Genomic DNA, 17,696 nt, shown 5'->3' on the forward strand with positions numbered 1-17,696 from the left:
GGTAAGTAGTCCTCAAACCTGTCCATGTGACTGAACAGCTAGGAGCATCATGAAATAATAATTTAACATATTTCCATAATTCTCAGGCTGTAAGATACTTCATTGATTTAATTTGGGTGGGGAGAGGCAGGCAGAAAACTCCAACATTAAATACATACATTGATTTTATGATGCAGCCAGGTTTCAGAAATACTCACTTTTGATAAATGAAATCTTAGAATGGGAAAATATATAATAAATTAAATCATGCAAGCCAGGAATAATTTTGCTTGCAGGGAAAAAAAAACAAAACGAAGAAACCACACATACACAGACACACACAATTTGTGATATAAAATGACATCCATAAGCATCCTTGTATAAGAAATACTAATACAAATCTATTAAATTATTAAATAAAGCTATTTAAATCCCTTTCCTGAAGTTCAAAGTTTGAAAACGTTAGATTTTTCTGTGTATGTGCACTTTCTCTCTCTCTCTCTGTGGTAGTAGGTATATATCATACATCATGTGTGCCTTGGCATTATACTGCCTAAGAATATTATCTCTTATTAATAGAACCATGTTGAGGAAGAGAGGACTATGAGATATTACACTTTACTCTTGTCCTTTTCTCAGTTGTGTTTATCCCAGTACAAATTTGATTACTTGAAAAAAAGTCCCCCAAATCCTGTTGAGTTGACTATTGAACGTTACAAACCACGAGTTGACTTGTCTAAAAACACTCTGGGAAGCACTGGAAAACACTCCTAGCCCAGAGGAGGTATTTGCCTTTTTATTTGTTTGAAATAAAATAATCCATTTTCAGTGTATGGATTAAATTGGGGAAGTGCTTCTTTCTTTTCTGTATTTCAAGAATTAGGCCCTATCCATACTGGAAGCATGGGTAAGAGGAGCAGAATGCCAGCTGATTTGTGTGCTTGAAGTTCTGCCCTCCCCTCTGTATAGCAAAGCGGCCTCCGAAGTCCAAAGGGACTTTATTCTGGAAATTTCAAGAATGGACATCCTTATATGCTGGTTATTTTTTCATTTCCTTGTTTGTCATTTTTGGTTCAATCCACAAACTCGTACTGAGTGTCTGTTCTGCTTGGTTGGGTGAGGGGCCCAGAGAAGAGGGTACTTGGACATGAACACGGCCAGGAGCTCTGGAGCACATGGTCCATGGGGAACCACTTCACCCCACTTAGAACCAGCTGCCTGATGTGTAGGGTTCCAGCAGAGTATAAATGCGGGGCTCTTATTCAAAAATTACTAAGCATTTCAAGATGGTGACAGCAGAGCCCAAGCATGGGACCCTTCTGAGTTCGGACCATACATAGCTGCACAGGTCACAGGCCCATGAAGCTGGCCCCGGCCCCATTCCATGAGGGATGAGATTAGTGCCAAGCAAAGGCAGAGTTCAGTGCAAAAAGAAATGACCAGTTCTCATGATGGATAAACCAGGAGAGGTTGAGGAGGTCTGTTTGGGAGCATAGATTGGATTTAATAAGATAGGGACAAAGAGAAGATGTTTTTCTTTTTTTCTAAAATGCTTTTGTATAATACCTGTCATGGAAGTTGTCATACGTGTTTGCTTTAACTTGATTAGACAAGTTTTCTTCATATTGATATGTACTGAGGTTGCAAGATAATTATTTGTGATAAAGAACAATGGAATGATCTCAAAGAAACTGGAGTTCATAGTGAACAATCTCTTGTCTACTAGTTATCCAGAAGGATTTGGATTGGAACCCAAGCATAGAATGACTCCTTATCATCAAGTCTTTCTTTCTCCAAATGAAGAAGTGAGAGAAAAAAGAGAAGACTTTCCAAGCTTGAGCAATGGTACATTTTATTTGTTGTTTATTTTGGGGGGAGTAGAAGATGGTGGTAACTGCTAGGGTTGCATTCTTCAGTTTTTTCTTCCTAAGATAAGGAAGCAAATATTACTAAGATTCTTAAAAGACAGAAGACGTCCTAGGAAATCCTAGAACAATGTAGTAATACAGCAAGGTAACCTGATAGAGAATAAAATTGGAATGGTCTTTGTATACAAGAAATAGAATGGATGGGTGTATGGATGGATGGATGGATAGATGAGGAGAAAGCTCTGTGAGACTTGGTGAGACTAAGGACTTGGTGTACTAAAATACTAGAGAACCTCACTATAAGTTGATTTCACTTCTCAGCTGGTCTCTTGACTTTTCCTTTGGACCACTAGATGTGGAAACTGGTGTGCCATATCACTCAGTTCAAGCCATTACCTATCTATCTCAGCTTTCTTCTCTAGAAAATGGGAATAGAGTAAAGAAGCTCATTACTTTATGAGATTTCTGGCTTAATGGAGTTTATTCTTGGATACGATAATATCAAATCAAGTTAAAAGGATGGCAGTTTGTGGAAAAAAAAAAAGGCAGCAAGATCCATGTGTCTGAGAGATTTCTCCCTCTTGATGCAGGAAGCCTCAGCAGACCTTCTTCCACCACTTTAGTTTGCCAGCTATGCCACTTATCTTGTGATATCTTGTGACGCCAGGTGGTAGGCACAAGGATCCTTATTTTCTGGTCAGATAGGTGCCCAAAGCCAGTGCTCAAAAATCTTGTGTGTTTAGAGTTTACTGTCTTGCAGTGTTAATTACAACATGAACATTTGCGTTTTGGGATTTAACTAGTAGAGTGGACTGAGCAATGTCCATCCCCCTAGGGTGAGAAAAACAAACTGTAGAGGCTGGTACCAAAGAGCAGACTCAGTGACCCAAGATCAGAGGGAAGTTAGGCACAATTCAGGGGATTATGTTTATGGGGTATAGCAGGTAGAACTGGCTTGGTAAGTTCGTCTGTCTCTCTGCAAATCCAGGGCACTGAGGTGGGTAGGTAGTTGGAAGCATGATTCAGTGCCAGGAGAGAGGACTGGCTTGGTTCCTGGGCCCCTGGGCACAGTCTTGGGTTCAGTGTCTATTCCCCTGAGGGGCCAACATAAAAGTCAAGGTTGGAAGGAGCTCTTTTGGGGGGAGCTATTTTGTTACCTAGAGCTTACACAAGGTTTCTCTCTGTTTGGTATATAACTGAATAGGGGTCATGTGAAACAGGCAGGACTTGGTGGTAGAGGTCGGGGAGAGGCCAGCTCACAGGGATGTTGGTAGCATTGTTATCAGTCCTGCATCTCCACGTACTGACTGCTATCTGGCTGGAGTTTGCAAAGCTGGGGTAATGTTCAAGAATGATGCACATAAAAACAACCATGATATGCCATCTCCTGGCTGTCTCTGGGAGAAGCACTGAGGCTGTCCTGATTGTGTGATGTACTCTCTCCATTAGTCCAGCACAACATCCAGAAGACTGTTCAGACTCTCTGGCAGCAGCTCGTGGCACAGAGACGGCAGGAGCTGGAGGATAACTTCAAGACTGATCTTTCTGTGAAACCTGGAGAGAGTGAAGTGAAGATTGAGGAGGTCACCCCACTCTGGGAAGAGATGATGCTCAAGGCCTGGCAGCATTACCTAGGTCTCTGTCCACTTGGCTTCAGGGAATGGAACCTCTGAGTCTCATAGAACCAGGCTCCCCCAGGGTTTCACTCAGGGCCCAAAGCCTTTTACACCAGACCTTGTGTCTCATCCCTCTGGTGGATGGGATTTATATCACTGAAGCGTCATGAATCTTTGCTCACAAAGAATGAATGCTGCTTTGCATCTTGGTGAAAGGAAGGCCAGAGGTTCCAACCAAGCAGCAGATTCTAGTAATCTCTCAGAGGGAAGGGCCACCATGTCAGAGCTCTAGCCTGGGCTCTGGAACTTAGGGTGCTAGGTCCTGCCCTGATATTTACCTACCAGGTTTGAAACCTTGCGCCAAGTTATGCAGTGACCTGGAGCCTCAGGTTATTCATGTTCCAAGTAAAACTCTTCATCCCAAAGATATTAACCTCCCTTGCATTCTACAAGTGACTCAACATTTTTACTCTATTAGCCAATGCAGCTGTAGGAATAATGGTTAAGTTTCTTTTTAAAGAGGTCATTACTCTCCAGTTATGGCTCATATATTGTTTTAAGTCTTTCAGCATCACGAAGTTCACAGTAATTCAAACCTGTAGCCTGGGCCATTTTCCTTACTGGAGGCAGACACACTGGGCTTGTGCCCCCTGGCTTGCCCTTTGAAAGCCAAGCCAGCTGTAGAAATAGTGTGTGTTTGTTTCCCTCTTAACTTCACCTCTGATGGTCTTTGCCTCTCTGTCGCCAGCATCTGAAAAGAAGTCACTGGCCAGTCGCTCAAGTGTCAGACACCACAGCAAAGTCCCTTCGTGGAGTGGAAGCTTGTCCTCAGCCATGAGGCTGATGCCCGGGCGGCAGACCAAGAACCCTGAGTGCAAAGCAGAGGTGAGCCCAGACCCCTTTTCCTTAGAGAACATCAGGAATTCGCTTCAAACCCGCATGTATCATGTCCTCTCTCTCTGTTGTCACTGGATGTAATCTAACTCCATGTTCTTCTGAGCATTTACGGGTAATGCATATGGCTTCCCAGTTGAGGCTACATCTGTGGGAGTCAGGTCTTAGGTTAGCTTTAACCAGAAGCGAATATGGGCTCCACTTGAGTGCCAAGAGCAGCTGTTCCTTTTGGCATTAAAACCCAAACCAATCGTTGTTCCCATTCTCTTTTTGAGTCAGGTGTACTCAGAGAGCCGTAACCCATAGCTCAGCAGGAGCTGGGTGTGTGGGCGCAGCAAAGGGGGACAGAAGTGTTGGTGTCATTGTTGGGAGACATGGTGGTGGATCCTCTCGACCATGTGGGGTTGAGCTGTTAGGGTTTTCTAGTCCATGCCTCTAAAGCTGCATATCAAACCATCCTAAAACTCGGTAACACTGACAATGATGTTTTTGTGATTGTGGATGCCGTGGTGAGGAATCTGGAGCACAGCAGGGGTTGGGGGTGTCTCAGTTCCCTGATGTCTGGGGCCTCGGCTGGGATCATTGGAAAGCTCACTTACTCACACATCTGGGGGTTGCTGCTGGCCCTAGTCTGAGACCTTAGCTGGGGATGTTGGCCGCAGCATCTACACATGGCTTCTCCATGTGTCTTGAGCTTCCTTACAACCTGGTGGCTGGGTTTTAAGGGATAAATTTCCATAGGGAGGGAGAAGGGGAGAGAGAAAAATGGAGAGAGACAGAGAGAGAGAGAGAGGTGGAGGCCACATTGCCTTCCATGACCCAGCTTTGGAAACCATGCAGCATCACCTCTGCTGCAGTCCTTCTTGGTCCAGAAAGGCACAGAGTTCTGCCCAGGTTCATGGGGAGGGCAATAGACTTTACATCCTGGTAGGGAAGTGACAAGGTTCTTCAAGAGCCCATAGTCCTGGAAATATTGCTGAGGCTCTCCTTGGAAAATACAGTCTGTCATATATTCTAATGATGTGGTCACCGACTTACCTTCAGAGGCAGAAGGTGGTCATTCAATAGGCATGGCCTTAGGCCCAAGAGACCTTGGTTTGTGATTCACTTAACTCCCCTGAGTCTTTATTTCCTGACTTGCGCAATGGGTCAAATAACTGTGGGAAACTGTGGGAAGGGATTTCCCAGGGAGTGGGGTAGACGGTTGACAGACACATTACACAATTCAAACTCTGCCCGTGTAACTTTGGAGATTGAGGTTCACTCCAAATCCCACGTGCTCAGAATCTGGGCCCTGCTGCCACCATAGGTCTGTTGTCCACTGTGGTCAGTGTTTGATGGGGAGAAGAGAGGATACTGGGAGAAGAGAGGAGTGAAGGGCTGCCTGTAAGTGCCCAGACTGCCAGGAGAAGGGGCTTTCTTCTTTCCAAGGTTCAGGAGCAATAGGCTTCAGGACAGATGGAGAAAGAGCCTGAAGACAGAATGAAAGACAGGAAGTGAAATTGACTAGGCTGGCCGGCCCCCTGGTCTTCAGAGCTGAGGGCAGGCTGTGTCTTCAGTGCATTGGCTTGTGGAAGACACTACTCATTAAATTTGTCCACAGACTTACTGGCTGACTGAATGAATAACTGAGATCTCGTGCCAGTGACATCACACAGCTATTATTAGTCCCATTTTATAGATGTGAAATAGAATCTGAAAGAAAAAGTCAAGGTCTTTGAAGCCAGGAAGTGGCAGAGTGGAGACAGGATCTTCATTCATAGTCCCTGCACTTCTGAGCACACCCTTAGGCAACTGCAAAACCTCTCAGAGCCTCAATTCCTGAGTTTACAGCTGGGAATGTACTCTGTTTACACTGGACTATGTGGAAGCACTTGGAAAGTGCAAGTGCTTTACAAGATTCCTATATAGCCCTCTCTGCCAAGGGCAAGACAAGACCATCTCACACTTGGTACAGCTGCACCTAGCACTGGAAGCAGGAGCATCCCCACTTGTGCCCAAGCACTTGCTCCTGACCAGTGCCATTTGTGGCAGGAGGGGTCCAGCCCCTCTTCCCTGGGCTTCCCTGGAGCATCTACTCCTTGACCAAGTTAGCATTGTTCCCAGGAGGTCAGGTCAGTCTGGCTGGGCAGCTGTGGAAGGGACAGCTGAGACACTGGGCATGGACATGCATTTTATGGGAACCCCTGTGGCTATTGATGCTGTGTCTAGCCAGTGGCACCCCCCACCCCCCGCAAGGTCACTGGCACTGGCACAGTTCAGTGCCTCCGAGTCCTGGAGAGATTTGTTGAGAAACAGCCCATCTGAAAGAAGTTTGAGTAAACAGCAATGTATGGGGCCATGTAGGTTTACAGATGGCTTATAACAGTTTGCTCTTGGCTCACATCGAGAGATCTGGAAGAAGGAATACTTGAAGTTGTCTGTCTTTGGTGAAGGCGAGCTGCTGAAGATGTTGTCTTCTACATCAGTTGAGGTCTCATCCATCCATCCATTTATTCATTCATTCAACAAATTTTATTAAGTGCTTATTCTGTACCTTGCTGTAAGTACTGAGGTTACAGAAGAGAGGAAAACTGACATATTTTCTGCTTTCATGGAGACTGCATTCTAGGAGGTGAAGATAGACAATAAAAAGATAAATACATTTGTAAATGTTGAGGTGCTAATTGCAATAAGGAAAAGTGGAGCAGGATAAGTGGGAGAGGGTGATGAGAGAGGTTCTGGGCCACTTAGATGGAGGTGGCCAGAAGCCCTCTCTGGCAGGGAGGTGTGAGAGCAGAGAAATAAGGAAGGACAGGAGCCTTGTGACTCTCCAGGAAAGAGTGATCAGGCAGGGAGGACCACTGGGCAAAGGCACAGAGGCAGGAGTGTGCTGGGGGTTATAGGGCAGCAAAGGCCAGTGTGGTTGGACTACAGTGGGGAGAGGACAACCTTGGGGGACGTCTCCCTCAGCTGTTAACACCAGGAAGGACTGTGCTTTTCCACAGCAACTCAAACAGCAGAACTTCTGACACCATTATGTTTTCCTCTTTCATTTGGGCACTTGGAAGCCAGAGAGATAAGCATGGCCCAAGTGGTGAAACTGCACATGCCTAGTGGGATAAATTTCTGCAAAACACGTGTACACACCCACACGTATCTCTCCCTGGCCTCTTCCTTCCTCACTGAGCCCCATTTTACCTCCAACCTGATTTATGTATCTTTTCTCCAGCTTATATACTGTCTTGTGGAATTTTAAAAGACAAATTATTTTTGAAACAAAGTGGACTATGCTTTAATTAAAAAAAAAAAAGCTGCGTCTTTACTGAGCAACATCTCCTACCAGTAACTCAGTCTGGGCTGGGCACAGTGCCTGGTACATAGAAGGTTCTTAAAGAACGTGTAGGGAGCTGCACGGAGCACCCCCCACCCCCGCTTTCTGTGGGATGAAACTCACTAGCCTTCAGAGCCCGCATCCATCACTCATCCACGCGAGATGCCTTTGTTGCTAACAGAAGGCACAACTTCTCAGGTACATATGTACACTGTGATGTCATAGGATAAGAGCATCAACTATTTGCCCTGGGGTCTGTTTAATTATTTTTAAAAATTAATTTTGATTATTACAGCTGATTACACCTCGGTGAGCAATGTAATTGATATTTTCTAATGTATCCCAAGGAACATTTTGTATAACACGCTTTTTGTTGTTGAAGGTTAAAGACTCTGTTATTGGTTTTTCCCTAAATATGCCCACATCATTAGTCCCTCCAGTGAGAAGGTCGCCATCTGGAAAAAGCAGCATGGAGACATTATTCAGGCACAAGTGCATGAAATTGGTGTTTCTGCATCTTCTGTCTCTCTTCTGGAAAGAAGGGGCTTGTAATTAAAGGAGTTGGGTTTGGAGGAAACATTATTCATTTGGTGTTATTCCTTATCATGTCAGTGGCTGACAGCTCTATAGCACTGATAAATTGTTCCTTGGAGTGAGACACACGATGTACGATTCCTCCTGCCTTTTACCTATCTTCATTTTCAGTAGAAAATGTTTTCTTCTTGGCAGGTGAGCTGAACTTTGAGGCAAGGCTGATATATAGATGTTATTTCTTCCTTTTCTCCCCCTGACTCCCATCACAGTCCCTTCTGGGATCAAAGCGTGAAGTCATCGTCTCTACCAGGGTAAAGGCTGTGGGTGTCAGCCTGTGGGACAGAGGTTGGGACCTTGGGCTCCCTTAGGGTTACCACAGGACAACTCAGGGTGTCCAGGAAGCCACTTCATCATGCCTCCTTCAGCTTGGAGGGATCCAGAGCACACACTCTCGCCAGCCATCCCTCTTCACAGCAGTAGGAGCGGCTTTGCTCATCCGCTCAGCTTCAAACTTTCTTGTTTAAAAACAAGTTGAAAAAACATCAACAACCAGTGTTTGTTTCCTAGTTTTAGCAGACACACCTTGGCAATGTATGATGTTAATGTCATGGGAAACCAGGTGAGGGCTGACAGGAGCAGGAGTTCTGTGTGGTATCTTTATTATTTTTCTGTGGATCCAAAATTATTCCAGAACATAAAGTGTGTCACCCTCTGTTTTTTTTTTTTTTTTCCAAACATCAGCAAACAGAAAATGGGCACATGGGACATAGGAGCCAGAAGTCCGGTGGGAAGGGGTTGTGAGGCCTGTGAGCAGGGGGATGGGCAAAGCAGCTGCAGGTGGCAGGATGGGCATGGAGGCAGGTCAGGGCGGCACTGGGGCCCATAGGTCAGGGGTTAAGCAGGGGAATGGCACATTTCTGTTTGTATAGGTTAGATTGGAGTTTAGGGTTCTTGAGGGAGTGGACAAGCTGGGGGCTGTAGCATCATTCAGGTGGGAGATGATGGAGGCAAGGCAGTGGTTGGAGCAGTGGAAACCAAAGAATACACAAGAGAAAGTGTTTAATCAAGGCTGGTGTGAGCAAAAAAAAAAAAAAAAAAATGAGGGCCACCAAAGACAGAGGCTCTAGCTCTGGGGCTCTTAAATCAGGCCACGAGAAGAGTGTGTGCCCAGGTGTAGGAGCTGTGGTAGGTGTGTGATTCAGATGGTTCTGTGGGGCTCTGCAGAGAATGGGGACCAGAGGGTGGATGCTGAGAGTACAGGGCCACCTCTACCCTGTAAGGAGGTGGGACCCCCTCTGGGGCGGGGGGCACACAGCCACCTGACCCAGGTCTTGTTCTGCAAAGTATGAGCTAGATTTCACCCCACCTTCCTTGTGTGTGGACAGCTGTTCATGCAGGGGCCATGTGTGCCTCACCTGAGCAAACTTAGAGGGTTTATAGAGGAGCAAGAGCCGGTGGAGCAGGGCCGGGTTCTGTGTCTGCCACGTTTCCATGGCCTTTGGAGATAACTGAGCAAGCTTCCAGTTGCTGTCTTCAAAGCCATACATTAGAATGTTGACATGGCCCATGTAGGGAAGCCAGGGCCAGGTGAGAATTAACAGAAGGGGATGAGAAGGCACCCAAAGCCAGAGGGTCGCACACTGCAGTTGCTAAAATACCAAAGACAGGTTTCTGCAAGAATTTTATGTCTGCCCTGGCAAGAATACGAAAGCACTAAACATTTACTCCAAGGCCCCATGAGGTCCTTTAAGGGCTGCCCTGTGGGCGAGGCCCCCACCCACCCAGACGCACAAGAGCCTCCTGCAAAACCAGCAGTGCCCATGCCTGGGGGCCTTGACGATCTCAGAGACTGGACACTTGTGTGGGCAGGATGACCGTGGACCTGCCACTGGGTACTTCCTTGAATGTGTGCCCAGGCCCACTATCACTCACCCGCAGCCACGGAGCAGCACTGCCCCTGGTGGAGGATGAGATGCTGGCTGAGACCAGCCATGGGGTGACAGCTAGACTAAAAGCAGCCTTGGCTCAGGTCCCTGGTGAGGAAAATGACATTTTTGACCATCTACTCTGAGAACTTTACCCATTATCTCTTTTAAAAATCATTGTGGATATTTTCAAACAGATATAGAAGTAGGGAAAATAAAAAATGAATCCCCATGTATCTATCCATCACTTCCACAAATTTCAATTCTTGGCCAATCTTGTCTCTTCTCTATCCCTACCCGCTTTCTCCCTCTGCACAGAATAATTATGAAGCAGCATCCCAGACATCATATCATTTCATGTGTAAATGTTCCTGTATACTTATTTTCTCTTTAAAGACGTCATGGAACCCAAATAAAAATTGCAGGGGAAGCAAGCATGCAGAATTGGAAGGCTTGAGCAGTCACTGTGGGAGTGATCAAGCTGCTCTTGGTCTTGCTTTCTGGCGTGTTTGCATTGGTCTCCTGCTGCTGAGAGATTTTGGTCTTGCTGAGGCTGAAGGTGCAGTGAGTCCGTGAGAATCCCACTCCCCTGTTTCAGGAAGGAAGTTGAGGTCTGATGGGACACAATGCTTTCCAGTTCAGTGTTTTGGTGTTTTGGCACCTCTGTGTCCAGGGGTGAACAGCCCTTGAGGTGGAAGCCTCAGATTTCACTCACCTGGGCAAAAGGCTCATGAGTCAGGAGCACCCCAGGGCTAAGAAGAGTTTTTTGAAAATAGAAAAGAATGGGCTTTGAAATGAAGGGGAAGTAAGTGGTGGAGTTGAGAGGACCAGCCAAGGAAGTCAAAAAGCAGCTATGAAAACGGAAGTTAGAATTCCCAGAGATGTTCTACTGTAAAAGAGTTATAATCAAAAATCTTTAAGAAGGTATAGGAAATTTTAAAAATCTGAAATTTAGAAGGTCATCACAGGGACTATTTTTACTTAAACTTGTAAATTCAACATGATGTTGGGCAAGAAAGAAAAAGACTTTCCCAGGAGATGAATGTGCCTTTAAGAGAGCTGTTTGGAAGCAGGTAGCCTAAATTTTGGGGAAAATGAAGATGCATGAGAACTTCTAAAATTGAAGGGGTGAGAGGACCCAGAGATTGGTGAGGTCTTGATAATACGTCCTCGCTGTAGGGCAGGAGGGCAGAAAGACAGCTTGTGTCAGCAAATCAAGGGAGGAGCGGGGCCGGAGGGACAAACGATTGCAAACCATGGAGAAAAGAGTGATGATTCAGAAAACCTGCAAACACGGACTTTATGAGAAATCGCAATGCTGTGTTGTTAGAAAACCCAGTAGTGCTCTGTGGGGGGAAACGTCTTGTGAGCCAGTAATTAAATGGGACTCTCTATTAGAGGAATAAAACCACTCAGAAACGAATGAAAGTATAATTTTTAAAAAAGACTTTGTAAAGTATAAATCCCTCTACTGACGTGAGCATTGTTACTGAGATCTTGTACTAAATGGAATCTTGGTTTTCTTAATTGTGGTGGGCGAGGCTGCCAATGACACTTTCCCTTGATGCTTTTCCCAAGATTACTGACCCTAAAAATAATGCCACTCTCCCCAGCCTGGCCTCAGAGCTCTTCATGGTGTGTCTGGACTAGGATTACTTCCAGAAGGGATTTCCATTACGCTCTGGTTGTGGTGGTATTCGAATGCAAGAAAGAAAAAAACGGTGAAGTCCAGTATCTTATTTCTTAAACCTCTGAAGTTTCCTTCTTCACTTCAACTGAAAGTAAAGTCTGTATATCATGTATCATAGCCCTTGGTCATGCAGACAGCTGTTTTCCAACACCATATGCAGAATGGAGCTTCCCAGGGCAGCAAAGCATCCTGGTGGTGGAGGTGAGAACACAGCACTGTAGGGTCATAGAAATGCAGCGAGGCCAGGGCAACGGGTGTGTGTGTGTGTGTGTGTGTGTGTGTGTGTGTGAATTAGCCCTTTAGGTTTTCTTCCAGTGTTCTGGGCACTCAACCAGGACACTCCCTCTCATTATCTCTCTTCTTTACACACACACCCACACATCCCATTCTTAAAGCAATTTATATTAGAGCCCAAAGGAAGGACATGGTTTGAACCAGAAACTCCATACCACAACTGACTATGGACTGGAGGTCCCTACAGCAGGGGATTTGAAACAGCAGCCCCGTCACCAACACAATGTTAGTATCCACAATGAGGGGGAAGGACAATATCGGGCTGATGGAAACAGTGGCTTTTCTTTTTCCATTTTAAGAGGCTTAAACATTACTAGGCTATCACAAGCCCTTGTTGCAGGAGTTTGAAAAATAGAAGTAAATGAACAAAGCAAACACTGATACCTTTAATGATGTTTCTTTACCAAGTGCATCATTTGTGAGACAGCTTTATCTTCATAATAGAAGGATAATTAACATCACTAATTATCTAATTAAGTTCATTAAGCATCCACCAACAGCGCACCGTGAAGTTGACATTATGTTCTACTGTCAACAAATGCTTTTGATTTCTCAGGAAGTAATTAAAATGTAAATTAGCATGCGATTATATGCAGAGGGGAAGTTTTGAATCAAATACTCATTTCAAAACTGCTTAGAGCAAGATAGTTTTTGGTTTTTTTCCTTCAGTAAAGCAGACATTTTGCTATTAATGGTATATATTAAAGTTGCCATTTGTTGTTCAGTGTTTGAATCATTGCGAGGTTATAGTGCTGTATGACAGAGCTTTTAGTTGATATATTTGCTATTGTGCTTTGTGCTTATTTGATCATTTTATTTAGCATGTGTGTTTGTGTCCTTTGTGTTGAACAATTTCACAACCAATTTTTTTTCTGAAAACTCTCTGTAACTTAAATTCTCTAGCTGAGCTGGCCCTTTAAAGGCATTTTAGGTCAAATCTTTCAATGTATTCTTTCCATCAGGTTAGGCTCAGGGAATATCATCAGTTACTTGCTCAGAGCAGGTGTCCCTACACACACAGGAAAGATGGAAGCTGCCCAGATCAGACTTGTGGTCCAGCCGTCCTGGGTTGCAAGTTCACATTTTTCTGCTTTCTTAGGGCAGCCCCCTGGTTTCTGATGAATTATTATAACTGGAATGGGCGTGTTGTAGTTCTAGATACAGTAACGTCATCGGGTTAGAACCCTTCCTGAAACATCACAGTCTCTAGACATTTTCTGGAAAAGAGGCTCCCAAGACAGAAGCCACCATGCCCAAAGCCCAAAGCTTTCCTTCTTCAAACAGTCCTAATGGAACCCTGGAATGCCCATCCTTTATTAAAGCTTACAGTTTACTGCAAGATCTCAACGCTTGTGGTGCCACCTCTGCCATCTTCTCCCTTGAAGACACTGGGTCATTTGAGCATCTAGCTGATGTCACCTGTTCAGTGAGGAGGAAAATGTTCTGCTCATGATATTGAACCTCTTCAGTCACTTCTTGGATAATATTTTTCAGGGATGGATTTAGCTGGTGCCAGATCCAGGCCCCTAAGTTATGTGGGGACAAGATTTCAGATACATGCAGAGAGAAATACAGTGGCCTAAGAGAGACTGTCTCTTGTCCTCTTGAGAGGACCAATGTCAGGGCTTGGCCATGAGTAGAGTCTGCAGAACCACTAGCTACTCATCACTGTGGGTGCAGACGTCGCTGTAGTCCAAGCAGAGGAGAGGCTTGTGTCCTGGGGTGGGTGGGGGCAGACATCATTGCACAATGACCGGTGGTGGATTGAGGCCAGCTGGACTGTGGTGAGCAGTGGCACCACTCCGAAAAACTCACCTGCACGGGGCCAGGGCTCTGCATAGAGAAGAGCAGTTTAAGGTGGACCCTGACTTTTGTCCAAGCTCTGCTGGCAAGCTGTGAGCTCTGGTGTGGTCTGCATTGATCTGGGAGAAGGGCACCGTCTGTCCAGAGGGGACTCCTTTTTCCAATTCATGCAAAGGACAGTGGCTAGGCTAGCAGAGACCCTGACCTGACCAGGGGATCCTTCTGCTAAAATTGCATAACAGTGACCCTCTCCTAATGTGCAGCAAGTACCTACCTCAACTAGCACATAGAATTTCTCTACCAGAATTTTCTTCTCAACTGTGTACTCTTTTTAAAAAAAATTTTTATTGGAGTGTAGTTGATTTGCAATGTTGTGTTAGTTTCAGGTGTACAGAAAAAGTGACTCAGTTATACATATACATATATCCGCTCTTTTTTAGATTCTCTTCTCATGTAGATCATTATGGAGTATTGAGTAGAGTTCCCGGTTCTATACAGTAGGTCCTTGTGGATTGTTTACTTTCTGTATAGTTGTGCATGTCTGTCAATCCCAGTCTCCCAGTTTATCCCTCCCCCCTTACCCCCTGGTAACCATAAGTTTGTTTTCTACATCTGTGACTCTATTTCTGTTTTGTAAATAGGTTCATTTGTACCATTTTGTTTTTAGATTCCACATATAAGCGATATCATATATTTGTCTTTCTCTGTCTGACTTCCTTCACTTAGTATGACAATCTCTAGATCCATCTGTGTTGCTGCAAATGGCATTACTTCATTCTTTCTTATGGCTAAGTAATATTCCATTTTATATATGTCAACTGTTTACTCTTAAAACTTAACGTGGTCTACACTATCATGACTTATTAAGGGTGCAAAGTCCGCACAATAAACGCATATTTAATACTGACAGTAACTCAGTTCATCCCATGGCTGGCTCATGGTCCTGCCTCCTGCTGGTCGCCATAACTGACACTAAGGGATGGCTCCACCACAGTGCTCCACAAAAGCACAGGTGCCACTCAGCCACCTTGGAGCAGCCCAAAGCCACCTCTCTGAGTGTACTTTTGGTCATTCAGCCTCACAAGAAGTGGGGTTACAGTTGTTTTGGGAAGCAAGATGATAGCTTGAAACCTCTCCAAGAGAGCAGGCATTGGGGTTATGGAAGTTCCACAAGTCAATGGAATATTCTCAACATAAGGTCACGACCACTGCCCATTGAAAGGCACATCGAATCTAACTCATCTTTTGAAAAGTTGTTAGGGCTGAATGTTCAGTTTCTTCTCCAAAGACAGAAACATCTAGTCTGAAAAGGTTAGAAAAGTTTAACTAGATCTTCTCACCTCCTTCTGCTAGTTATTTACTGATTTTCTTTCCTTTCTCTTCTATAGTATTTTATTTTATTACAAAATCAGGCTGTGTTTGTATACCCTATATTATGGCTGTCACTGAGGGATATTTCAAAGTAACTCCAGGTCCAAGTCTTCAACTCAACCCACAGTGTTTTAAGGTACATAAATTACTTCATCATATGCAATTCAACAACATATGAATTTATTGAAGACATAGCAGTCCTAAGATTATAGAGATGAGTAACACATGACCTTATATTTAAAGAATCCTTGTAGTCTGGTTATTTATCTCCCTAGCTAGATTATATTGTATCTAAGAAGAATTACAGTAGCTGGGTTTCTGGGAAAAAAAATGTGTATAGGTCAATATTTTGTAAATTAAAACCGATTTGAAATTAATTTAGGAACTTGGCAACTTAAAGAAATCTGGGTTGAATCCTTTTGAAAACTGAATACAGTCCTTTACTTTGAAGGCCTATTATATCCAGGAATCTATTTTGAGGTTCAGGTTTTTATAGATTAGATTTCCTAATGTGAGGTATACCCGCATTCCAAAAACTAATGTTGTGGTTGGGTACGGTATCATCATTCCAGGAAAGGCCTTCAGTTTTTAAAAATTGTGACTTATGGCTAGGGAAAACACATTTTTTGATTGCTTATTTCTCTAAATTTGAATATTGAAAACTTAAACGTATCCATTGATGCAAAAACGCTTTAGAGTTCACAAGACAGAAATGTCCCAAACTATATAAATGATAAAACGGCAGATGGTCCTGGAGTGGAGAATCAGTCTTGGGCCCTCCCAAGGCACTGCTGCCATTCACAACCACTAGGTCCTCACTCCCAGATCGGCCACGAGGCGCCTGCCGCGTAAGTTACAGTCGTGTTCTCGTCCTGGGACCCATCTATTATGAGAAACCATTTTGGTTAATTAAAAAAGTCTCAGAACAGAAGTTCTGAAATTTTCTTCTCTCTGCTGTTGTCAATGGGGGTTGGTGCAAACTTGGCTCTAGGCCTGGCACAGAAGGGAGGAGGGCATGAACCTGGAGGAAAGAGTGAAGACAGCCAAAGAGAGTGTGGCAGTCCAGGCCTGGGGGCCTGGGAGGCCGCTCATGGGTCCTTGGGTGCTAGTGTATCTACTAGTACAATTAGGAGTGATAGAAGGAGTAGCTGAGCTTGAGTGTCCGATCAGTTCTTTTCTTTTTTTTTTTTAACATCTTTATTGGAGTATAATTGCTTTACAATGGTGTGTTAGTTTCTGCTTTATAACAAAGTGAATCAGTTATACATATACATATGTTCCCATATCTCTTCCCTCTTGCATATCCCTCCCTCCCACCCTCCCTATCCTACCCCTCTAGGTAGTCATAAAGCACGGAGCTGATCTCCCTGTGCTATTGTGGCTGCTTCCCACTAGCTATCGATTTTACCTTTGGTAGTGTATATATGTCCATGCCACTCTCTCACTTCATCCAGCTTACCCTTCCCCCTCCCTGTATCCTCAACTCCATTCTCTAGTAGGTCTGCATCTTTATTCCCTTCTTGCCCCTAGGTTCTTCTGACCTTTTTTTTTTTTTTTTAGATTCCATATATATGTGTTAGCATACTGTATTTGTTTTTCTCTTTCTGACTTACTTCACTCTGTATGACAGACTCTAGGTCCATCCACCTCACTACAAATAACTCAGTTTCTTGTAAATGGTTCCTGACTCATGGACTTCTATGTCTGGGATCTGCTATATGGGTTGGGGGACAGATGAGGCATCTGCTCTCAGTTTGGGGAAATAGACTGTAAGCAAAAGGGAATAGATGAGAAAATATTAGCTATTGTGACATAATCTGAAGGCAATAGATGATATGCTGGAGACTGACTTGTGATTGCCATAGGTTGGAAGTGATAATAAAGCTGAGAGGGAAGAGTAGCCATTGGGCACCTGGCGAATGAAAACTCCCTAAAAGGACTCAGCTAGGGCCAGGGATCAACGGTGGGAAGGAGTTCGTATATTTGAGAACAGAGGGAGATCCTTATAAGTGGAGCGCAGAGATCAAACACGGGAGTGGTCCAGGAGGAGAGCAGCAGGGGCCAGTTGTCAAGTGCCATTCCAGTTCTCTAGGGCAGGGGTCCCCAACCCCCAGGCCTGCGGGCTGCACAGCAGGAGGTGAGCGGTGGGCGGTTCCCCATCACTCGCCTTACAGCCTGAACCATCCCCCACCACCCCTGGTCCGTGGAAAAACTGTCTTCCACAAAACCGGTCCCTGGTGTCAGAAAGGTTGGGGACCACTGCCTAGGGCATCAGAAAATACATCTATGTCTGTGACTCCATCTGCATATGTATCTCTACCCCCACCCCTCTGTCATCTACTAAACACCCAGTTCTGCTCTGGACATTCCCTCTTTTGACATTCCGTGCACACTCATTGACTTCCTACC

The 17,696-nt window shown here is 44.7% G+C and overlaps 1 protein-coding gene across 1 annotated transcript in view; it reads left to right on the top strand.

Moving 5' to 3' along the window:
- The window catches only part of WDFY4 (WDFY family member 4), a gene marked incomplete at its 3' end in the record, with an annotated part of 258,736 nt that overhangs the window by 122,314 nt on the left and 118,726 nt on the right, over positions 1–17,696 (top strand). Inside the window, exons 36-38 of the mRNA XM_079708852.1 lie at positions 1,706–1,824; positions 3,297–3,482; positions 4,212–4,348. Coding sequence (XP_079564978.1) covers positions 1,706–1,824; positions 3,297–3,482; positions 4,212–4,348 — 442 coding nt within the window. The remainder of the gene's footprint in view (positions 1–1,705; positions 1,825–3,296; positions 3,483–4,211; positions 4,349–17,696) is intronic.

The sequence above is a fragment of the Hyperoodon ampullatus genome (assembly GCF_949752795.1).
Source record: "Hyperoodon ampullatus genome assembly, chromosome: 1".
Classification (NCBI taxonomy): domain Eukaryota; kingdom Metazoa; phylum Chordata; class Mammalia; order Artiodactyla; family Ziphiidae; genus Hyperoodon; species Hyperoodon ampullatus.